Below are 20931 nucleotides of genomic sequence, written 5' to 3' on the forward strand. Positions count from 1 at the left end.
AGCGTGCAACGGTGGCTAATCATATTTGAGTGAGAAAGAAACAAATGATCACGCCATCACCAAGTGATACGCCGCACTAGAATCCCCAAAGTTCATCCTGACAAGATAAAGTCAGGCAGAACTAAAGTCCCGTATATTTTTATAGGACATTAGGGTAAAAAAAACAATAACATTTTTTTTGTGGACGATGTAAATAAAATACAGAAACTTTCAAAATATAATTCGAATAATTCTGTAACATTACTATATTATATTATTTATGGAATGTTTGTTATTCAATAAAATTGAATTTAAGTGTCAACGTATCGTTTGAATGGTATTGGTGTTGTACAGATTTGTGTCTACAACAGGAATCTATTAAATCGTTTATCTGAATATTTTGAAACGTCAGCAAGTAAATGTCTTTTTATTAAAAATTTAAAAATTATTGCAATAGATTCTAATTTAGAGTAAATTTGGTTTGATTTTTTTTTCACTTTTTTTTCTTGTATAATTAAATTGAGTATGTTCTGTTGAAATAAGAAGAAAGCCCAGTTTAATTCGGTATGAAAACAATGCTGTAATTAAACGAAAGCGAATAAAATTGTATTTCGATGAATATGTGTGACAATTATTGTCAATCACTCCATATTAAAATGTAGATCCAACTGTTATAAAGTATCATAATTGTACTCAAAAAACTTTCAATAGTAAATAGCGTGATTTTATGGCCAGTCAATGCATAAGACGATTTTTCCGGAAAAGAGACAATTCGGGAACCAGGAATCAAACGTGAACCTCCCAGTTAGAGATGGGCTGATTATAATTCTTTTTCAGAGAATAAATAAATACACAGCAGCGTATTCTATCGATCAGATTTATTTACTGACATAGTTTTTGTACTCTCCAAAATAAAGCAAAAATTTGTTGTTCACCTCAACCTTAAGCCCTAGACGCTATACCAATTATGCTATTCCAAGTTTACATACATTTTTTTTCAATTATGACTGTACTCGTTTTTTCAATAACTTTTCTCATTCCACTAGCACTCTTACAGTCTAAATTAAAGTGTAAAATATTTCTATCTAATGCCGACAATAAATGGTCTGGAGCTCAATTTTTGCTTTATTGCCTTATTGATAATACATTTTTAAAAACATCGACATTGCGTAAAATTTAAAAATTATTGAAATAATAAATATTCGAAAATCCAGTGAATTCAATGATTATTCATCGTCTTCATCATAATCATAGCGTTTCTTAATGGCTTTATACAGACTTTGAGCAAAATACTGAATTTGTAAATCCCTCGCATACTGATTCTGCTGTCCAATGAATATCGTCTTTAATAATCGATATTTCCTGCGTAGTTTCTTATATTTTTTTCTGTAAATCGTGTCCTGAAAAGATAGTATTTCCATTACGACAGAAAAAAATGTAATAGTAATATAAGACTCTTCTTGACTTTTTAATATCAAATGAAATAAGATTTCAAGTAGTTTCTTCCTTAACTAAAATTAGTTGCGTAGATTTGGTGGAATTTTACTAATCATTAAACTATATAATTTTTCCGAACCAATTCTTTTGCAGTTACTTTTTATCCATGTACAATCTGTGTACATAAAACAGTTCCGAATAAAATCGAATATATTCCAAAGGTCATAAGAATAATTTCATAAATGTTATCAGATGGTCTGTTTGTATTCTTTTCTACTGGATAATAAAAAAAAAAAAGAATTAAATGAATCGAATAATTCTAATTATTTTCTAACTAAATTAAAAAAAAAAGGAACAAAATACAACCTTCATTATCAGTGATTGCAGACTCTAAAAATCATGTAAAAAACCTACTGTAAGTCTTGAATAATTTATCCCGTAGTTGAGAAACCTTCATTAAACATAATTTGGCCATGATGTCACTTATCGTTCAAAGTTAATGATAGTTTACTTTGCCTATCAGTAATTACATACAGAAAACTGGATTAGCCAAATAACAGGCGATTATTCGATATTATAGACAAAAAATTTGACTCCAATTATAAATTTGCATCATACGATTTTGATATAAAAAGCTACTTTACACGAATATCTAAAAAGTACAAGAGCAATAATCGTGCTTACTTCGTTCGTTGCTTCTTTTTCCATTGTTGTTGACTGATTCGGCTGAATGACAAAAGTGTGTTTTAGTATTTTTTTTTCTGGATTAGTGAATGTTAAAATCTTACTTCCATTTTCGACGAATGGCACGGCCTTTGGAAATAAATGGATTTATCAATAAGATTTTTACTCAACAGAAGGGATTCAACTGATTTTTCAAGAACTTATTTTAGAAAGCAAAATTTTATTTGATAATATTGTAAAATTCAGTAAATTCCTCATTAATTTATTGTTTCTGATATCAACATAACATAAGTTTAATTTTATAAATTAATTTTCACTTTTCACATTAAATATAAAACGATCCTGAGGAACGGCATAAGTGCAATAATAAATTGACAACACAGGAAAAAAAACCTGCTCTTATGACGAAATATATCGCTGTCATGCCAGTACTGCTAATAAAATTAGGTTATCCTTGTACATACTCTCAGTACGCTAAGCCTGTTGAATATTGAATGTCGTAAACAAACTTTAGATTTCTCACAAATTCAAAGTGTGTAAGAAGTGCCGACAAACGATGAATAGTCTGTTTGTGGACACTTTGCATTGAACACACTCTGTGCGTGATATTCTAACACATTTGTAAAAACAAAATGAAAGTCATCGCATAATATTCCTCTGATAAAAATTTAAGCTGAATTTAACCAAAACGTACGGCTTCTTCTACAGTACAAATTACAAAGTCAACATTTCATTAACGTGTACTTAGAGCGGTTCTTGGTATAGTAGGGCTAATAATAGTTTTTCTTTTCCTGTAAATCTACCCAAGTAGAAGCATTCGTAACTGTTTCACTAGTTTTTTCAGTTCTACATATATAATAGCAATATCCCAACAAGTGACTTCGCAATTATTTAAAAATGTTGTAATATTCTCATAACGAAAAAATATGGACCTAGTAAAATTAATTTTAAGTTTATTAACTTCCCATTAGGAAATTATTCTAATTGAGTCGATTTGTGAAATTTGAATTTTCATTAAATCTCCACGTTTTAAGATATTTGCAAGCATACTGACATATTTTTAGAATGATGTGTGTGTGTACGTATGTATGTATGTACGTACGTATGTACGGTCGTCAGCATTTTATTCGTTTTCGATATCTTAAGAACGGATCAAGATATCAACAAAAATTAATTCGAAAGATATTATTATAAAGAAGATCTGAAAAAAATTTGAACGAATTCGATCGAGCCATTTTTTTTTTATAACAAAATAACTAATAAAAAATCTAAAAACAATTAGCTGTTAAAAATACTTTTAAGCCAAACAATAACAATTTCTTTTAAAAATTAAGTCGATATTGACTAGACATTATTGTTTACAACCAAATATGACACTCAACAATTACGCATTGTGTATGACAATACGAATTTGTTATTAACAATTAAAAATGAGAAGTTCGTCGTGTTTGCACAGACAAAGTGTGCTCAGACCTATTTTTATTTGAAGATTCAATAATCGAACTATGAAAAAATGAATCTTACTTTTTTTGAGCTGAAAGGTGATTCATCATCTTCGCTCGATTTTTCTGATAACATTTCAGTTATATTATTTTGGATATTCGCTTGCTGATCATCTTTAATGGGCTGTTTTTTAGTGAAATTCGTTGAATCATCTTTTTGTTGTAGTCCAATCTAGAGAAAAAATGAATTATCGAAAGTTAGATATCTGTTATACCACTTATTGATCTAAGCGACAAACCTCTTCTGCGATTGCGTGGTGATCTACTTTATGCTCCTTTAGGTTACGTAAAATGGTTGATCCATTCACTTCTTTATCCTTTATGGTTTCAACTGATGATTTCTTTGGCATCTGACTTTCTGTGAATTTTTCTCCGGTGAGCTGTTGGCGGTATTTTTTAAAAATAGAGTAGTCGTTCATCGCCATTTTGGCTAGCTTTTTCTTCCATTTTTCAACTAAATTTATTGGTTGTACATTCTGGAACTCAATTAAAATTAATTAAAATGGAGTTCAAATACCACAGGCATAAATCATCTGAGACGCTTAACTAGTTGAAGATCCGAAATTATTACCTCAGTCCATTTATAATCTTTCTGGAGATTGATTGATCAATTTGGAGTCAACTTATTAGTTTAATGCAACAAATATTATAATTATGAGTATTTTTTATTTATTCTAATTGTATGCTTGGGTAGGACCCGGCGTTTTACAATACTTTATTCACTATCCCTCTTCTTCTTTCCCTCTTTATGTTCACCCATTTTCTACTTGCCCGATAAACTATTACACACATAGTCCATTGAGTTGCGTCTGCAGCCAACTTACACCCTAACCATTGTATCGCATTTACACGAAGACACAAGGCAACTGCAGATAATCTGTGTCGATACAACCGGCTCTCCGAAAAGATCCTTCCTCTCACGGTGGCCCGAGAAAAACCATACGAATGGTTTGTCATAAATATTATAGTATTATTGCTACAAACAATTCATCGACTCAAAATTGATTTTTTAAATGTTTAACTATTCAAATATCAATATTACATTCAAACGGTAGATATTAAATCATAGATGTTTGTTTACCGATTGAAAGTTGTGCTATCATTAAATTGTATTAATAAAACAATTTTCAGTGAACAAATATGTGTTTTATGAGTAAGAGGGATTATTTGCGTCATGCTATCGATACGTGTAGAAGATTCATAACAAACGTACGAAATTTAAGAACAGCATGAGGACAGTTAAGTGAAGTTGTCGTTTGTCATAACCAATCACACTATTTCTACAACTAGCTCCACCTTTTTTCGTGTTCGGCAACAACGCAAGTATAAATTCATTTATCCTGTTAAACTTTTTGTCAATTTATATTTTTTCTTGAGTGGGAGTTTGAGAAATAATTTGAAAATCAAATAGCAGTTACCGGATCTGGAAATGGCTTGAAAGCATTGTGAGGAATCCGTAGGGACTTTTTTGATACTCGGTCTCGAAGTGTTCGTTCATTTTCTGTAATGAATAGAAATTTCGATTATGCAATAGTACTATCAAAAGAGAAAAACACGTTGTCATATGTTGCTGAATTTAAACCAATTTATTCAAAACACTTAAGATTACTTCTTTACATGGTAGAATTGGGCAAAGTCTAATAAAATGTTTCTGTCTACAAAGATACATTTTTTAATTTATCAAGAATGTACTATACATAAAAATTTCCATTCAAATTGTATATCGCAAAAGGTAAAAACCAATGAGAACGATCGTCTCAGCATTTCAACATTATTGGTTAGTAAGGAATTGAGAAACCTCACTTTTTATTGCATGGAAACTTTAATTTTTAGAGTTACTTAATGTGCGTACTTGGTGTGACATTTTATTAACATGTACAAAAAGATAGAGAGGGTTTAATAAATACTTAATAGTTGTACTCATATATCAAATGAGTAGCGCACTATATAATCATTGTTGAGAATATAGTCCAAAAGTTTGAGATAAATTTTTTTTATTCAGTTTGGTAATTCAGTATGAATAATTTATTTGGGGCTTTTATGTGGTATTAAACAATGAATTGCGTAATTTTGAACTTTTTAATGATCAAAACCCATAATTGACAAAATAAACTAAGTAGAAGAGATACAAAATCTAAAGTTCTTCTGAACAATACGGTTGATTTTCCATAGCACAGAGTACGTTAGCACGTATACTAAGACTTAATCACACGCAAAACTCTACTTTCATAGCAATAACCAAAAAATGCCAATACTATCTGTGTAAAATAACAAAATAAAAAATTGAATCAGTTATTTTCAGGGCGATAGGAAATGCCCCTCACTGCGTACATGAAACGAATGAAATTACTTACCGTCTTTCGCTAGTACTATTCCTTCACAATAAGCACTATCCTCATTACGGGTCCAAAACTTCGTTTCTGTGATCCATTCAATTCCAACAAGCTCTTCCAAAGTTTTAAAATATTTTTTCACTTTTTTACCATCGAACATTGCAACAAATGCATATCTGTTCTTCAAGTCCATCGTTCTTGTTTTATTCGGAAATAGAAATTGTTGGGTGATCAAAACTTTGTAAAAAAAAATAATGTACTTCAACGAAACCGACACGCGTCTTCTCCAACGTTCGGAGTACGACTGCCTTGTTTTATCTCCGTTAACAGCTATTAGGCTAGGGAGAGGTACCAAAAGGTGCAATATACGGAGGTCAGAGTGAGTTGCTATAATTTCTGATTGCGTAGGTGCCAATTCACTAAACGAAAATGTACTAAGTATCAATATCCTTACATATGGGCACCGATCGTTTTTAGACCAGAAAACAAAAAACCTGTATCAACTGATTAGCTTCATTAAACCGGAAAGATGCGAACAATATCCCACGAACACAAATAAACTTGACACGAGGTGAATAATCTAATTCATGGTTAATTCAGCATGGTGAACAAAAATATGTGCATATGAAGGTGCGCTCGTGATAATAAAGTATGAAAAGATCAGATTCAAGAGTGTAATGGAAAAGCCAACATATATACTAGCTGATTCCTGTGACTTCGTCCACGTGATGTGCATAAATGCGTTCCGTAGTTATAGATTCTTCGGAAAAAGTTTTACACAGTAAGTTCGTAGTTTGAATAAGTCAATTCCAAATACGTATAGGTTTATGATGGCATTGAGAGGAAAGTTATAAATCCATACGTATTAAAAATAGACATCAAAAATTTTAATTTCACCAGGAGATACAATTTCTGCTCCTCTACAATTATCTAATTGCTATAAACGAAAAAAGTCCATTCATGTTTATGTTACATAGACGATAACTTCGCTTTGTTAAGAAAAAAACATCTTTTCAGTGAAACTCAGATTCATTGCGTAGCTTCTGATTTCGAGTGTATGTAACAAATTCAATTGTTATAAATAAAAAAAGTTTCTTTTAGATTTATGTTACATGGTTAGTAACTTGAATACATTGCATAAATCTCTTTTGAATTGTTCAAAGCAAATTTAATTGATGTAAACGAAAAGAGAGAATCAATGTCAGACTACTCGTTTGTTAGTATCATTTCCACAGCGAGTCCATAATAAACTTTTCTAAATAGTCCTGTAAGGTTGCAATTTAATTACCAAATCTGCCCTCCTATTTTAAACGAAGGTTTTTTCACGTAAAATTATATAAGGATTCCGAAAAAGCTATTCACAGGCAGAAAAAATTTGCGCATCATTGAGTTTTTTTTCTTATAAACAATTTTAGCTCATAAAAAATACATAATTTTATTAAAAACTTTTTAGTTATGCAGAAATCGACGATACTTTATAGGACATTTTTTGTTCTTTACCGTCTACCAAAGATTTCTATCACTTCACTGTTCTCACTTTACGCCTATTTTTTGAGGTATTCCATCTCAAGAAATGAAAAAGAGCAAGCTAACTATTTTACAGTTATCATGCCAATTTTTCGGTATTACAGAATTCTTTCCAATCGATCTCAAAATGATTTCTTAGCATAATATCGAAAAATTCAATCGTTTTCCTTTCTTTCCTATGTGTTACATTATTTATTATCAATTAAAGACTTTTATTCGAAATTTTCTTCAGATTTTGTCGATCTTATATTGAAAAATCGTTTTAAGATCGACTTTTATAACTGCTTTAAATTAAAAAATAAAGTAATATTTGACATAAAGAGCAATAAAGCCGATGTCGAAATATCAACATAGAATTAGAAATCATCATTTAAATTCACACAGAATAATAAAAATTCACTATCTTCAACGAAAAAAATTTATCACTTATTCATTTTATTATGATGAGCTAGCTATTAACAACATTTCTTGCTTCATAACTCAATCATGAGGAGAGTGGTCAGGTCATCAGGTTTAAATTATTTACAAATTTTTATACATTATTTTATGCAAAATTGATAAGGTTATGTAACATAATATGATTGTAAATGACTGCACATGATTTTTGATAATCACAATCGTTTATAATAATAATTATTCATCATAAATAAAAAAACAAAAATGGCTTCAGCGATGGAGTGGTCAATATATATAAGAGGTTGGGCAAATATCGGCATAGTAACATCGAAGATGACGGTGAACATTTTCGGACAGCTGAATGTTATTCATACCAAATGCAATTTGACATCAACAATAAGTTTTTGCGATATTTTTCTAAGAATATTTTTTTTATACATTAAAATGTCTCAATAAAGTGGAAACACAATTAATGCGTCTTTAGCCAAGTCCTTTACTATAATTCTTTTTAGCATATGATTTGACCGCCCGTATATATCGATAGAAATAAAAAAAAGGAAGATAGATATTCCCTCACGCTGCAAAAAAAATACTAATATAATATTTAGTATTTACACGTCTATTGATCGAAGGTCATCAGAGTGTCTAGAAAAATAGATATTGAGATACACACAGCATGTCACATTAATTGTCGAAAGTCATAAAAAAATTCTTTACAATAGCTAAAAGATTATCATAGTTTCTAATTTTCGTACATTAATTCTTCCAGTTTATTACTGTTCATACCAGTCACATACCATCTACGCGGACGAAGTCGCAGGAATGAGCTACTTAATCTATATGTACATAATTGTTCTCATTACTTGCTAACATTAATTCACAATTTCTATGTCATATTGAAGCAGCTCATAGAATTTATAATTCGTCCGTCATTCGTACTGCATTTAATCAAAGTGTAACTACCGATGATCATAAAACTTCTGAATTGTTGAATCTGTAATTAATTTGTATAAATTCTAAGTTAAATAATTTTGAATTCACGAAGCGTTAATTATTAGTCTGATACATACAGAAGTTAGTGGAATAGGTTATCGCAGCACTTCTCTCTGCTATAATTTTTTCGATAATTGAAGAAAAATCATTCATTTTAACGTCAACATGTCTCATCGTTATTTTGACTAAATATTAAAAGAAATAAATTGTTTACGATTAAAAAATGTATTTTCTATTAGTTTTAATGATTATCCGTTTTTCTAACAAAAAAAATAGGGCTAGCATCATTTAAGAAAAAAAATGTTATGTTGAAGTTAATAAAATTAAGTCGTGTTGAACAGAAATTTGAAGAGCTTAAGTAATTGTGTCTAAAACGCTATGAGATCGTAAGTAATTCCACATTATATGATAGTACATTCATCATTGAAATTCAATGCAAATACTTCTATTGAGATTTTTTCTCAAAAAAAATTATTAGCATTTTTTTATACATTCACCCGAGTTGACAAAAAAATCTGACATAGTTTCTTTTCCTTTGATGCGGGAATATAGCGACAGAATAAGACCTGAATTTAAAAAGAGATTTAAAATTCTGAACTGTGTCTGGATAAAGTTCGCAAAAATGTAATTATTCATTCAGATTTTGATGCGTAGTAAGTTTTACGGGTTTCAACAGTCAAAAATATAAGTGAAAAACGTGGTTATGTACTAAAATAATTCTATGTCACTTAAATTATCAAACAAAAGTCGCAACATAACAATTAGTTCGTCAGTGAAGTTCTAACAGTGCGTAAGTCAAAAAAGTCTATTTTACAGGAGAGCAAAATAACTGCGTAAAATTTTAGTTAGCTACATAAGAAGCATACGTTATTTGGGAAAAGTATTGGCTAGCTATCTCATTTCTGATTGGTCGTAACGAAGCGCGCGGCCAATCTTTAACGAGTGGTATCAAAATGTTAAAACAACCAAAAAATGACTTACGCACTGTTAGAACTTCACTGACGAGTTGTTACTGAACAATAATTTCGTAAATATTCTAATTTAATATCAGAATCACAATTGAGAACAATTTTTTTTTTAACGGATATGATTATTGAGATAAGCTTTAGGGCTGTTTGTCACAACATTGAGCCCTGTATAAATTTGCGGAATTAACATTTGGGTTTTTGTCTGCTCATTTTCAAAATTTGCCTATTGTTATGTGACGTGTTGGGCTCGACCAACGAGCAGTCATCGACCGCTGATATGTCTTGGGCTCTTCTCCACCTTACCAACCCATACTCATACTCATCCATGAGTTTCAGCGTTCCACCACCTGTAGAGCTGAACACGGAATGGGCGGGAGAAATAGAGCCTTGGAAGGGGGCACAGCCACCACGAGTGAACCAGCCGGCGTTCAAGACGCCACTCTCAACTGGAAGGCGTCATAAGCGATATCAGATCCAGGCAGCAGCAAGAGATATTGCCAATTACGGCTTCCGTACGTTGTACGACAAACGTATAAATAAGTACTACGTATCAAGTCAGACAGATAGTCATAATTGCTAGTCGATTAGTTAAGTCTTTACACCAAGTCGTAGAAGAAGTATAAGTCTGGTGAAGAATACCCGAGATCGGCAAGAAGCACTCATCCAGTCGTCGAGATCTCCACTACGTTCCAGAGACAACGCACGAGATTACCCTAGAAAGCAGTCTTCGCAGTCCTCACGGGAAATAAGTCATGTAAGTCCAGCATCTTTCTAATACACGTGTGAGACTGACTGACTAGTATGACTATCGAAGTAGTTGCAATGTTCTCTCTTCTAGTTGAAGTCATTAAAACCTTAAATGGCATCGTAAATGGATTGTAGTTTACAGTTTATTAATTATTATTTATTGTCGCTTAGTCGATATTGCTTTAGGGGGACCTAGAGTCCTGTCAAACTTGTACCCCGCGTTTGTAAATAATCTTTGAATTATATAGAGTCTCTCGCATAATTAAAATTATATTGTATTATCTTTTTTGTAAGTAAAGAGTGCATCAAGGAGTTCTTCTATTTGTATCTTGTTGCTTGAGAATCGTTTAAATAAAAGTAATGTATGATATAAATAGTGCCACATTGGGAGCAACCTTTACCGTTATCCCATAGTTTTGATTTTTTTGCTACAAATCGCTCGATTAATTGTAGAGTCTTCAGTACTTCTCGTTGTCGGATTGCCACCCTGACATGCTCTCACAAATTGACTCAAAATTTTTATAAACTGTTAGGATAGTTGGTGATCTATAGAGTCATCCATCCTACAAAACCCTCCACGGGGAAGTCTCCCTCATTAAATAATAGATTTCCCCATAAGTTTTCACAGTTACGTAAGAAAGAGATACGCGTCGATCAAAACTATTATACTACACTTTCATTCAATTATCCGATGTAGTACTGTCATTAATTACAGCACAATTATAATTCTACAACTTAAGTTGAAATAAGGATTTATCACATTACTTCCTGTTATGAAGTGACTCACCAATCCATGCAATAACAAAATAGTTTAATAAATCATTAAAAATTCCATGATGAATATCATAGAAATCGTTAGAAACTATCTAATTATGAGCACTCATAACATTATCAAGGCTAGGCTGTGGGCGAATTTCAATGTTACGCGTTTCTGTCGCGAAATAAGGCAGTGTAACGCTGACAGCATCAAGTTCTTGACATCTCCGTCTATTTTATATAATGAAATACAATTATGTGCAATTTACAAGCTAAAAAATGAAAAAGTACTACCACTTGTCGATGTACTAACGTCTGATAAAAGCAAAAATTTAGATATATCGGTTTTATAAATAATAGAACAACATGGGGCTGGATAATGACCACAACGCATTATGATAGATTTTAGAAATTTAGAAATCCTTTATAAAAGCTGTTAACAAATGTTTCCCAAACATTATTGTTGCTGGATGGTTCTTTTATTTCAGTCAAAAAATTTGGTGACATAGTTTTATATTGTTTTGGCCATAAAAAAGAATAAAAAATTGAAGTTTATTAATTATTGAAAAAATTAAAAAATTCATGTGATGCATTATAGAGTATTTTATATCTTTTTTTTATTGTTGAGACGGAAAAAGACAATTTATTTGGAAAATTAGTGAAAATGAAATAAAAAATTTTTTCAGATTTTTGCAACTTCTCATGTAATTTGTGTTTGAGTGGTACGAAGAAATAAATATTAATGTTAAAAAAGTGAATGCTCATATGTATTTCTATGTCTTTAATGTTTGTAAGTCTTTTCGATGAGTGCAATTATTATCGCATTTACACCGAAAAAACCTCGTTTTTTACTGTGTATACCTTTTTTTTATACATAGAAAATCTGTTTTTACAGTATAAACATAAATAAATAAAGCATAATTTGCCAAGAACCATTTGAGTCGATTATTCATCTAATCTCACTCTTTTTCTTCAGCAAATAGCGCAGAAATGCTGTGTAAAAAGCCAAAAATGCTTGACCACTTTTAGGCTAGTGTGTGTGAAAAATACTCAGGGTTCTAGGAAATAAATGACAAAGAGCATAATATCTTCTGTCTTATGTTCACTCGCTCATATTCCTGCTCATGCGTTGCATATGAAAAAGATGTGGAAGTGAGAAAGCCTTTGGTTAATAGAAAGAGAGCGATACATAACAATTGGCAGTGAGTTCAGGCAACTCGCAACTTAAAAATCGCATTTAGTAAGGCCTTAACTGCAGTTAAGCAACTGATGTTAAGGCTGTTTACACACTAACATCGATGATAACATCAATGTTAAGGAGCCTAACTTCGATGTTAGACTGCGCCCAAACATAGCAATAGACAATTAATATGAATACATACTATGTCTGTGATCAGAGTGCCAGACTTTTATTTTGTAGTAACATGCAATTTTAACAGAAAAAAATTTTTTTTATATCTTAAGCTCCAGGTTTGGAAACAGAGGATAGGCGTTAAGCTTGCTCGCCAACTGCCCGAATTCTTTATCCTTTTTCTGAAAAATGAGACGGAGATGGATGTATATACTATGTTCTCTGGCTTTCTCGGAACAGAAGAATTAGTAAATTTTTTTGTGCCTTGAGGCTCCTTTCTGTTAATGCATCCCTAAAAATTATTATATTTCGAGCAATATCTATGCTACCTACTCAATTCCAATTAAAATCGAGATTCGGCCAGATTCAGATGACGGTATTTGAGATTTTTAATTCGATTCAGAGAGCAGGTCAGTAATTAAGAAAATTCCGCACAAATGGTTACCTAGATTCTAATAAGGTACCGGACATAAATACTGTTTCATTTTCTTTCTTTAATTATGGGTGGTTATATCTATTAAAACGTTTCGGTTCCAAATTCGATTGATCCGCCATCTGACGACTACTTTTAAAGTCAGAATTTTTCATCTGAATCTGGTCCCTGGATAATTTTCTTTCATAACATCAATGAAAGGCTCTTTAAAACCGGTCATGAAACGTGGTGGACTTATTCGGTACTAACAAGTATACTCGTCTTTATTAATGCCTTTCCTATACCATAGAAGCAATTGACGACTGTGATCGACTTTTTTTTAGAATAAAGTTTTCCATCATAAATTTTTTAAACATGGATCGTATTTAAAATAATTCGCCTGGGTAAAAAATTACCAAAATCAATGAATTTATAATATCTAATAAATTGTAATTTTTTTTTTTATCGACAAAGCAGCAAACACTTATTTAATGAAAAATTATTTAATGAAAAATTAAATAAGAAGTAGTAAATAATTCATTTTTTATGTTACAAGATTAATACGACAGCTGTGGTACTCCATTAAAATATAATCAATTGTATATTTTCTATCGAATTTTCTGAGATACAGTTTGAGTCACTTGAATATCCTTACCAGTAAATGAAATATAAATCCTGTTCTTTGTTCATCACTGCTTGTTTTTCTGCAAATAGATTGCGTGAGATTTAAGTAATTATTAGAATGTTCGAGAGCTAAACAGTATGATAGCAGATGAGCTGTGCTGTAGGATGTGGTCAGTCGAGGTGCCCACACAAAAAAGACACTTGTTGAGCTTGACTCGAAATTTATTATAAAAAAAAATTGATCATTCGTTAACAAGTATTTAACAATGATTAGTGAGCTTAGCAGAACTTAAGTGAAGCTTATCAAGAGCTTATAATAGTAGATATTAAGAAAAATATGCAGAACGATTACAGAGCACGTGTACTTGAGCATCGCATGAGCGTTAATCGCTACAAACACGTTGTAGCCGGTGTCAGTCAACCTAGCGCAATGATAGGACAACTATCATTGGCTAGGTTGGAGAAGAAGAGCTAGGATTCGGTGAGCGCTGAAACAAGAGTTAGGATAGAGTGAGCAGATCAGGTGAGCTCGACGGAGTATGAGCTGGGATGACAGCGAGTCCAGCTGACAGGTTGCGGTTAAGTTTACGCAACATACTCCCCGTCTACCACAACGTCCTTGCAGTACTCGTCCACTGGTAGAGCAATGAGTTTGGCGATTGGTGTGGTGAGGGTGGGCTTGGAAGTCTTGATTGAGACCTCCTGAATGAGTTCGCCTTGCCCTGGATGGACAGGAATGACTCGAACTAACGGCCATTGAGCTGGAGGGAAGTTATCCTTCATGAGCAGAACTAGAGAGTCGACGAAAATGTGGTGAGCTGCTTTTCTCCACTTGGAGATAGATAAATATCGTTGTAAACACTCCTTGGACTACCGCTTCCGAAAGTGCTGGAGATTCTGTTGTATTAACTTCCATAAAGCAAGTTGTGACTCTGGGAGATGAGTTAGAGCAAACTTCAGGAAAAACTCTTTGGATATTTCATGAAGAAAGTGAGCTGGTGTCAGAGCTTGGAGATCGTCAGTGAGCGGCGAGAGCGGTCGATAATTTAACACCGCCTCTATTTAAGCTACTAAAGTGGTAAAGTCTTCATAGGTCAGTAAGGTTGTTTTTAGAATCCTTACTAGGTAAGTCTTCACTGACTTGACGGCGGCTCCCCACTTTCCACTAAAGTGAGGAGTACTGGGAGGTAAGTAGACCCATCTTGTCCCCACCTGAGCTAATAAGCTGACGAACTGAGCGATCTTTCAGGAAGGAATCAGCTCCCTTGAAGTTGGTTCCACAGTCTCTATAGAGCACAGAGCTTGCCAATGCTTCTGTGGAGTAGTCTGACACCAAATCCAAGTGAACAGCCGAGGTCACGAAGCAGACAAAATTAACTATCCAGCCTTTATATATATTTGCGTCTCTTCCCTGGAACGTCTTGAGCGTGAAGAGGCCAGCATAATCTACCCTAGTAGTGTGAAATGGTCGAACTGGTACCACACGATCAGCTGAGAGCTGGCCCATGAGCTGTTGAGCACGTCGAGCGCGATATTGAGCACGGATCACGCATCTCAGGATGAATGAGCGAATAGGAGCTCTTCTTCCTAGAATCCAAAACTTTTCTCGACCATGAATTAGAGTAACTTGAGTTCTTTCTTGGAGCGTTTTTCGATGAGCTTGATCAATAACGAGTTGTGAAAAGTAGGATTTTCCTGGGAGTATTATCGGATGAATTTCATCTTCTTCGAGCTCAGAGTTTGCTAGGCGACCACCAAGACGAAGTATACCTTCTTGATCAGCGAAAGCTGCGAGCTCAGAAACAAAGTGTGATGATGGCAATTAAAGACCATCTCGCAGAGCTTTTAATTCAAATGGAAAGTGAAGTTGTTGTATGATCTTCAACCAGATAAGTTAAGCATCGAGCTGTTCTTGTGGAGCTAGAGGATTATGAGCTAACGAGCTGGTGGTTTTTCCTCTGAGCAAGGCAATGAAGAGTCGACAGAGAGCAGTAATGCGTGAGAGCTTGTAGAGCGATGAATATTTTGATAGAAGGTACCACAATGGATGATCTTCTTCAGATAGAGCTTTAGCTCCGTGTAATAATACGCCTGATCTTTCGTCCTTGTGAGCAAGAGCTGAAAGTTTAAACTGTTGAGCTGGCCAAGAAGAAAATGAGCTTTTAAGCCACATAGGTCCTTTCCACCAGAGCTTGAAGTCAGTTGATTGAGTAGGAGTGATACCACGAGAGGCACAGTCCGCTGGGTTTTGTTTACCAAGGACGTAGAGCCATTTTGCAGTTCGATTGAGCTCTTGGATGGTTGAAACTCTGTTTCGCACAAATTCTTTTCACCCAGATGGATGACTAAGACTCGTTGTTAGTGCTACAGATGAATCAGTCTGTAGATAGATAGATAGAAGCTTGAGCTAATTCGAACACTTCTTGAGCATGTTTGACGAACTTCGAGTGCATCCAAGCAGCAGTTAGTTCGAGCCAAGGAATTGTAACTGGTTATAATGGTGCTACTTTTGTTTTAGCACACAAGAGCTGGATCTGAGATGATTCGTCTGAGTTGTGAACTTTGAGATAAATGCATGCAGCAATGGCTAACTGCGATGCATCTGAGAAACCATGTATTTCTATGTATGAGCTGGAGACTGTATTGAGCCATCTAGGGATATGAACTTGAGCGAGATAGGGTAACTCGTCTCGTAGATGCATCCACCGTTGAGAGAGCTAAGCAGGAAGTTCATCATCCCATTTCGATTTATTTAACCAGAGCTCTTGAATGAACATTTTTGCTCGAACTATTACTGGAGACAAGAATTCGAGTGGATCAAAGAGCTGAGCTTCTTCAGAGGCCACTGAGCGTTTCCTTATTTTCTTGAGCGTTGAACTTTTTGGTAAAACATGAATTGATCAGATGCAGGACTCCAAGATAATCCAAGCACTTTTAGTTCTGTATCATCAAGAGCTTGAGTAGGAGTAGTTGATAGACTCTGTAGAGCTGGAACTTGTAGAAGAGCAGAACTATTCCTTGACTACTTTGCTAGAAGAGAGCTCCCTGCCATGCAGAGCTGTGTTAGATCTTGAGCGATAAGCTGAACTTCTTGCAAAGTATCCGAGCCACCGGAAATGTCGTCGACATAATGACCTTTCATCATATGAGCTATTACACGAGGATATTTCATACCTTTATCTTGTATTAGTTGAAGTAGAACTCGTACTACAAGAAATAGAGTTGGCCTGGTACTACAGCTAACCGTAGTGTGCTGATATGGAACTATGTTGTTATGTTCATCGAGCCAAAGAATCCTCTGGAGATCCCAATCTGTTGGATGAACGTTTATCTGTCGAGACATCTTCGTTATATCAGAGCTAAAGATAATTTGGTGTCGTCTGATCCGTAATAACACATCGAAGATGTCGGCTTGGAGCTCGACACCAGTATGAAGAACATCATTGAGCGAGAAACTTGAGCTTGTCTGATCTGATCCATTGAAGATAATTCTTAATTTTGTCGTGAGACTTTGCTTACGTAGAACTCCATGATGAGGTGAATAAAAATGAGGTAGACCATTGGGTTCCACCGATGACCCCTCTACCAAGACCCTTAACCCTCTTGATAGCGGAGTATCATGTGCCAAGGTCATCTCATTCGAGCAATCACCAGATACAAGGCTGAATTTCATTTAGAGATGACTGTAAGTCTGATGGTGAAATTCTACAATGAAAAAATATTGCAATTATCCGTTATGCATGGTGTAAAAAATCATTGACTATTGAACATTCCTACAATGATTATTATATATGTAATACGTATATTAAATAAATAATTCATCTTCTTCATTTTTGTACAAATCTGGGAAAAAAGGAAATTTTTTTTTGGCATCGATTGTGCTGCCATTTTGAAAATTGCAAAGATACGTGTCTCGTAATTTGTTATGCTGTTTCCATTGAAATTGGTCGTATTAATAAAATAAATCGTAGTTTTTAAGTTATAAATTGTTTTGTTGTTTTTGATAAAAAAAACATGTATATCCGTAAATTTTATGAATAAGTAGGTAAAGGTGTTCTTCATCATTTCTTATGTCGTTTTCAACGTGTTAGGTCGTTTTGGGAAATTTTGATCAGACATACATAAAAATAAAAAACCACTTATAGAGTGTCAACTTTAAGAGTGATTTTTACCCCTTCAAAAAGTTTTTCCACCATAACAAATACGTAGTTCATCATTTTTTACGTAGATTATTATATAGAAACCTTAGCTGGATCGACGGTAACCAGCTCGCGAGAGTTCATCGTCAGATGAATTTGTAATTTTTAAATACGAGCCATCTTTAAGAAATATATGATTGAAAACTTTATTTTAAAAACAATCTCTTTCAGTCGGCACTTGTTTTTATGGTACAGGAAAGGCATTAATAAAGCCGAGTGTACACCAAAGGCACGGATTTACTATTTTTACATCCATGTACAGTATATAACTGACAAAATATGTAAGGTACTGACTTAAACGTATCGTCACTAAGCCCCTATTCCTATTAGTAATTCCCTATTCCTGCTAGAGAATTAAAATTTTTGGCCAATGTAAATACTAAAAATCCGTTGCAATCTCTACTACTGTCTTGATATATATCACACATATACAGAGCACAAGACATACTATGAAGGCCTTCACACAATTGGGAAGTTAAGGCTAAGGATGAGAATACGCTTGCATACTGACCGAGTTTCTGCCATTTTGACATGGGCATTATATTATATCTACTATCTTCCGTCGATAATTTATCTTCAAGATTCAAATTCTTTTTTTTCGCACATGCCAAAATGACAAAAAATTATTAGCACGCATGCGTATCTTTATCCTTTACGGAAGCCCGGTCGGCTCTCCTCTCAATTAATAGAAGGTGGCGCTATATCGTGACCATTTTCAACGATGAGTGCACGAAAATATATCGAAAATAGAGAGAACGACATAACCACTTGCAACAAAATCTCATTATTTTTTCTCGCACACACGCGTGGAAGGACTCTCGCGTTCACATGTTAGATGTAGAGAATTACAGTCAAATATTCCCAGATCATGATTTTAAGCTATGATTCGGTAAATGATAATATAATTTAACTAATAGTCGATCATTAATTAATAATTCGAGCTTATTGATAATATTCGTCATTAACAGTCGTTTTAATCCTCAATTACAAATTCATATCTCAATATTGTAAAATAAGACTCAATAACAACTTCGGAAAATTAGAAAATAAATAAAAATGTTTATTAATGATTGACAGTAATTAATTAAAAGAAAGAATCCGTGCGGTCAACTCAAGTCTCAGACAAAAATTGAAGATAAACAAACTCTCCCCTCGTTGCTATAAACAATCTAATCGTCAAGCAATCGTTGTTAACTAACAAACTGTCGTTAGTCTAATAGTCATTGGATGGCGACATACAAATATTTTACAATATATATGGTCTACAAACGAATTATTTTGAATATTATTCTCTGGCCATCATTGTCATTATTTATGTTTGGCGCACATTTTTGTATAGCCCAGAAAAAGGGGGCTGTTTTTTATGAGATTCCACGATTTTTTTCTCTGCATATCAACTGAAAAGGAATATTGAAAAAAATGGAATTATTCAGACAATACTCCAATTGTTTGTATATTCGCACTAAAACAAGAATATCTAGTCACAAACTTTATAATCTGTTAGTAAGAAATTTTTATTGCAATCAAAAACTCTGATCACCAACTTGATAAAAAAAACATGTGATTGCTTCATGAATAAACTCTCACTTTGCTCGTTTTTTGCGCAACGAAATTTTTTCAATTTTGTATATTATTAATGAAGCAGTAATGATACTGAATGGTAAGCTTGATCGAAAGCCTACAATTACTTTCCGTACAAATTCTTGATTTTACACCATGCTTATGTTAGAATAAGAAAAATATTTGAAAATAGTTGAATAGGAGCATAACTTGCAAAAATCATCTTAAAATTTGTATAGAGACACGGTAGTGCCTCGTCATGACGTGGGAGCCACAGGACACCAAAAAATTTAAAAATTCCTCAATCATCTGTTCCGCGAAAGACAGAGCACAGAGAATATTTATTTATCTCCGTTATATTTATCAAAGAGAAGACTGCGAGTTTGAGCAGCTCGCAAGCAAGCTCAATTTCTACCCGAAATTTTTCCGAAAACCACATTTATTATTACCACGAATTCTCTTTATTAAAGAATGTAGATTGTATAAAACTTTTAAAAACAATTTTTAACCAATATGAATAGGTAATTATTTCAATTATGCGGCAAAATGAAAGTCTAGTGCTCTGACTACAGAGCTAGCATGTATTCATATGAGATTTACATATTTATAAGTCTTCCGCTGCAAGCTTGAATACGGAGAATAGGTTGCTGGCGTAGCACCGAAACTCACCAGAGGTGGTTTCGACTTTTTTTTGTTGTTCATAATTAATAGTTGTTGGAACTTCCATTATTTTAACTAATTTCCGATGTTCATCATTATAAATTAATTTTAAAAAAATCCTACAACTAATGTAGCTATATAACGACGATTTTTTCTACACTACTTTAATTTTTTATTACTCACTTGTTATTGATTAGAAAAATAATGATAAAAAAATTAAGATTGATTTTCAAAATTAATTTTGGCATTCGAAAACTACAATTGCGTGCAATTTTAACAAAAAAAAAAGGTTAAAAAATTTTCCGTCATTGGCATTGAACCCTGCTTGGCAAAATAAATAATTGGCGCTCTGACGACGGAGCAAGCACATCTTTATACAAATATCCGAGTTTCTTAATTTCAAGCTGTTTGCTTAGTAAGGAGTGGGGGTATCCAGCTTGCCGGCAATGTGCCGGAACTTGTCACAAATTGTTCTAAGTGCTCTTCATGTTTTATAATTGTTTGAAAAAACTGTTATTTTTTTTGTAGCAATATGAAAATAATTTAATAAAAAATTCATTTAATAAAAAAAAAATTAAAAAAAAATTGGCTGTGACTGGGTTTGAACCCGGCTCGGCAAATTAAAAATCTAGTGCTCTGACTACAGAGCTAGTATATTAACTCTTTGTGTGTTAATAATTACAAATTATGAGCTACTCGCTTGGGTACGGAGGGAGGGAGTTGAGCTTGCTCAGAAACTACCAGAACTCACTGCTAATTGTTGTATGCCTTTCTCTTTCTACTAACATGAGTCTTACTTACTT

At 33.4% G+C, this 20931-nt stretch overlaps 1 protein-coding gene across 1 annotated transcript; it reads right to left on the bottom strand.

Moving 5' to 3' along the window:
* Positions 1–2100: 2100 nt before the first annotated feature.
* On the bottom strand, positions 2101–6128 carry LOC118074208 (uncharacterized; the record flags this gene model as incomplete). The annotated part of the gene is made up of 5 exons (XM_035095255.1): positions 5957–6128; positions 5021–5103; positions 3842–3982; positions 3625–3774; positions 2101–2229 (listed from the first exon to the last, which is right to left on the bottom strand). Coding segments are annotated over exons 1-5 (675 nt in total), but the record flags the coding sequence as incomplete, so codon positions are not given.
* Positions 6129–20931: the final 14803 nt, after the last annotated feature.

The sequence above is a fragment of the Chelonus insularis genome, unplaced genomic scaffold (genome assembly GCF_013357705.1).
Source record: "Chelonus insularis isolate UGA/USDA-ARS -01 unplaced genomic scaffold, ASM1335770v1 contig_132_pilon, whole genome shotgun sequence".
In the NCBI taxonomy this organism is placed as follows: Eukaryota; Metazoa; Arthropoda; class Insecta; order Hymenoptera; family Braconidae; genus Chelonus; species Chelonus insularis.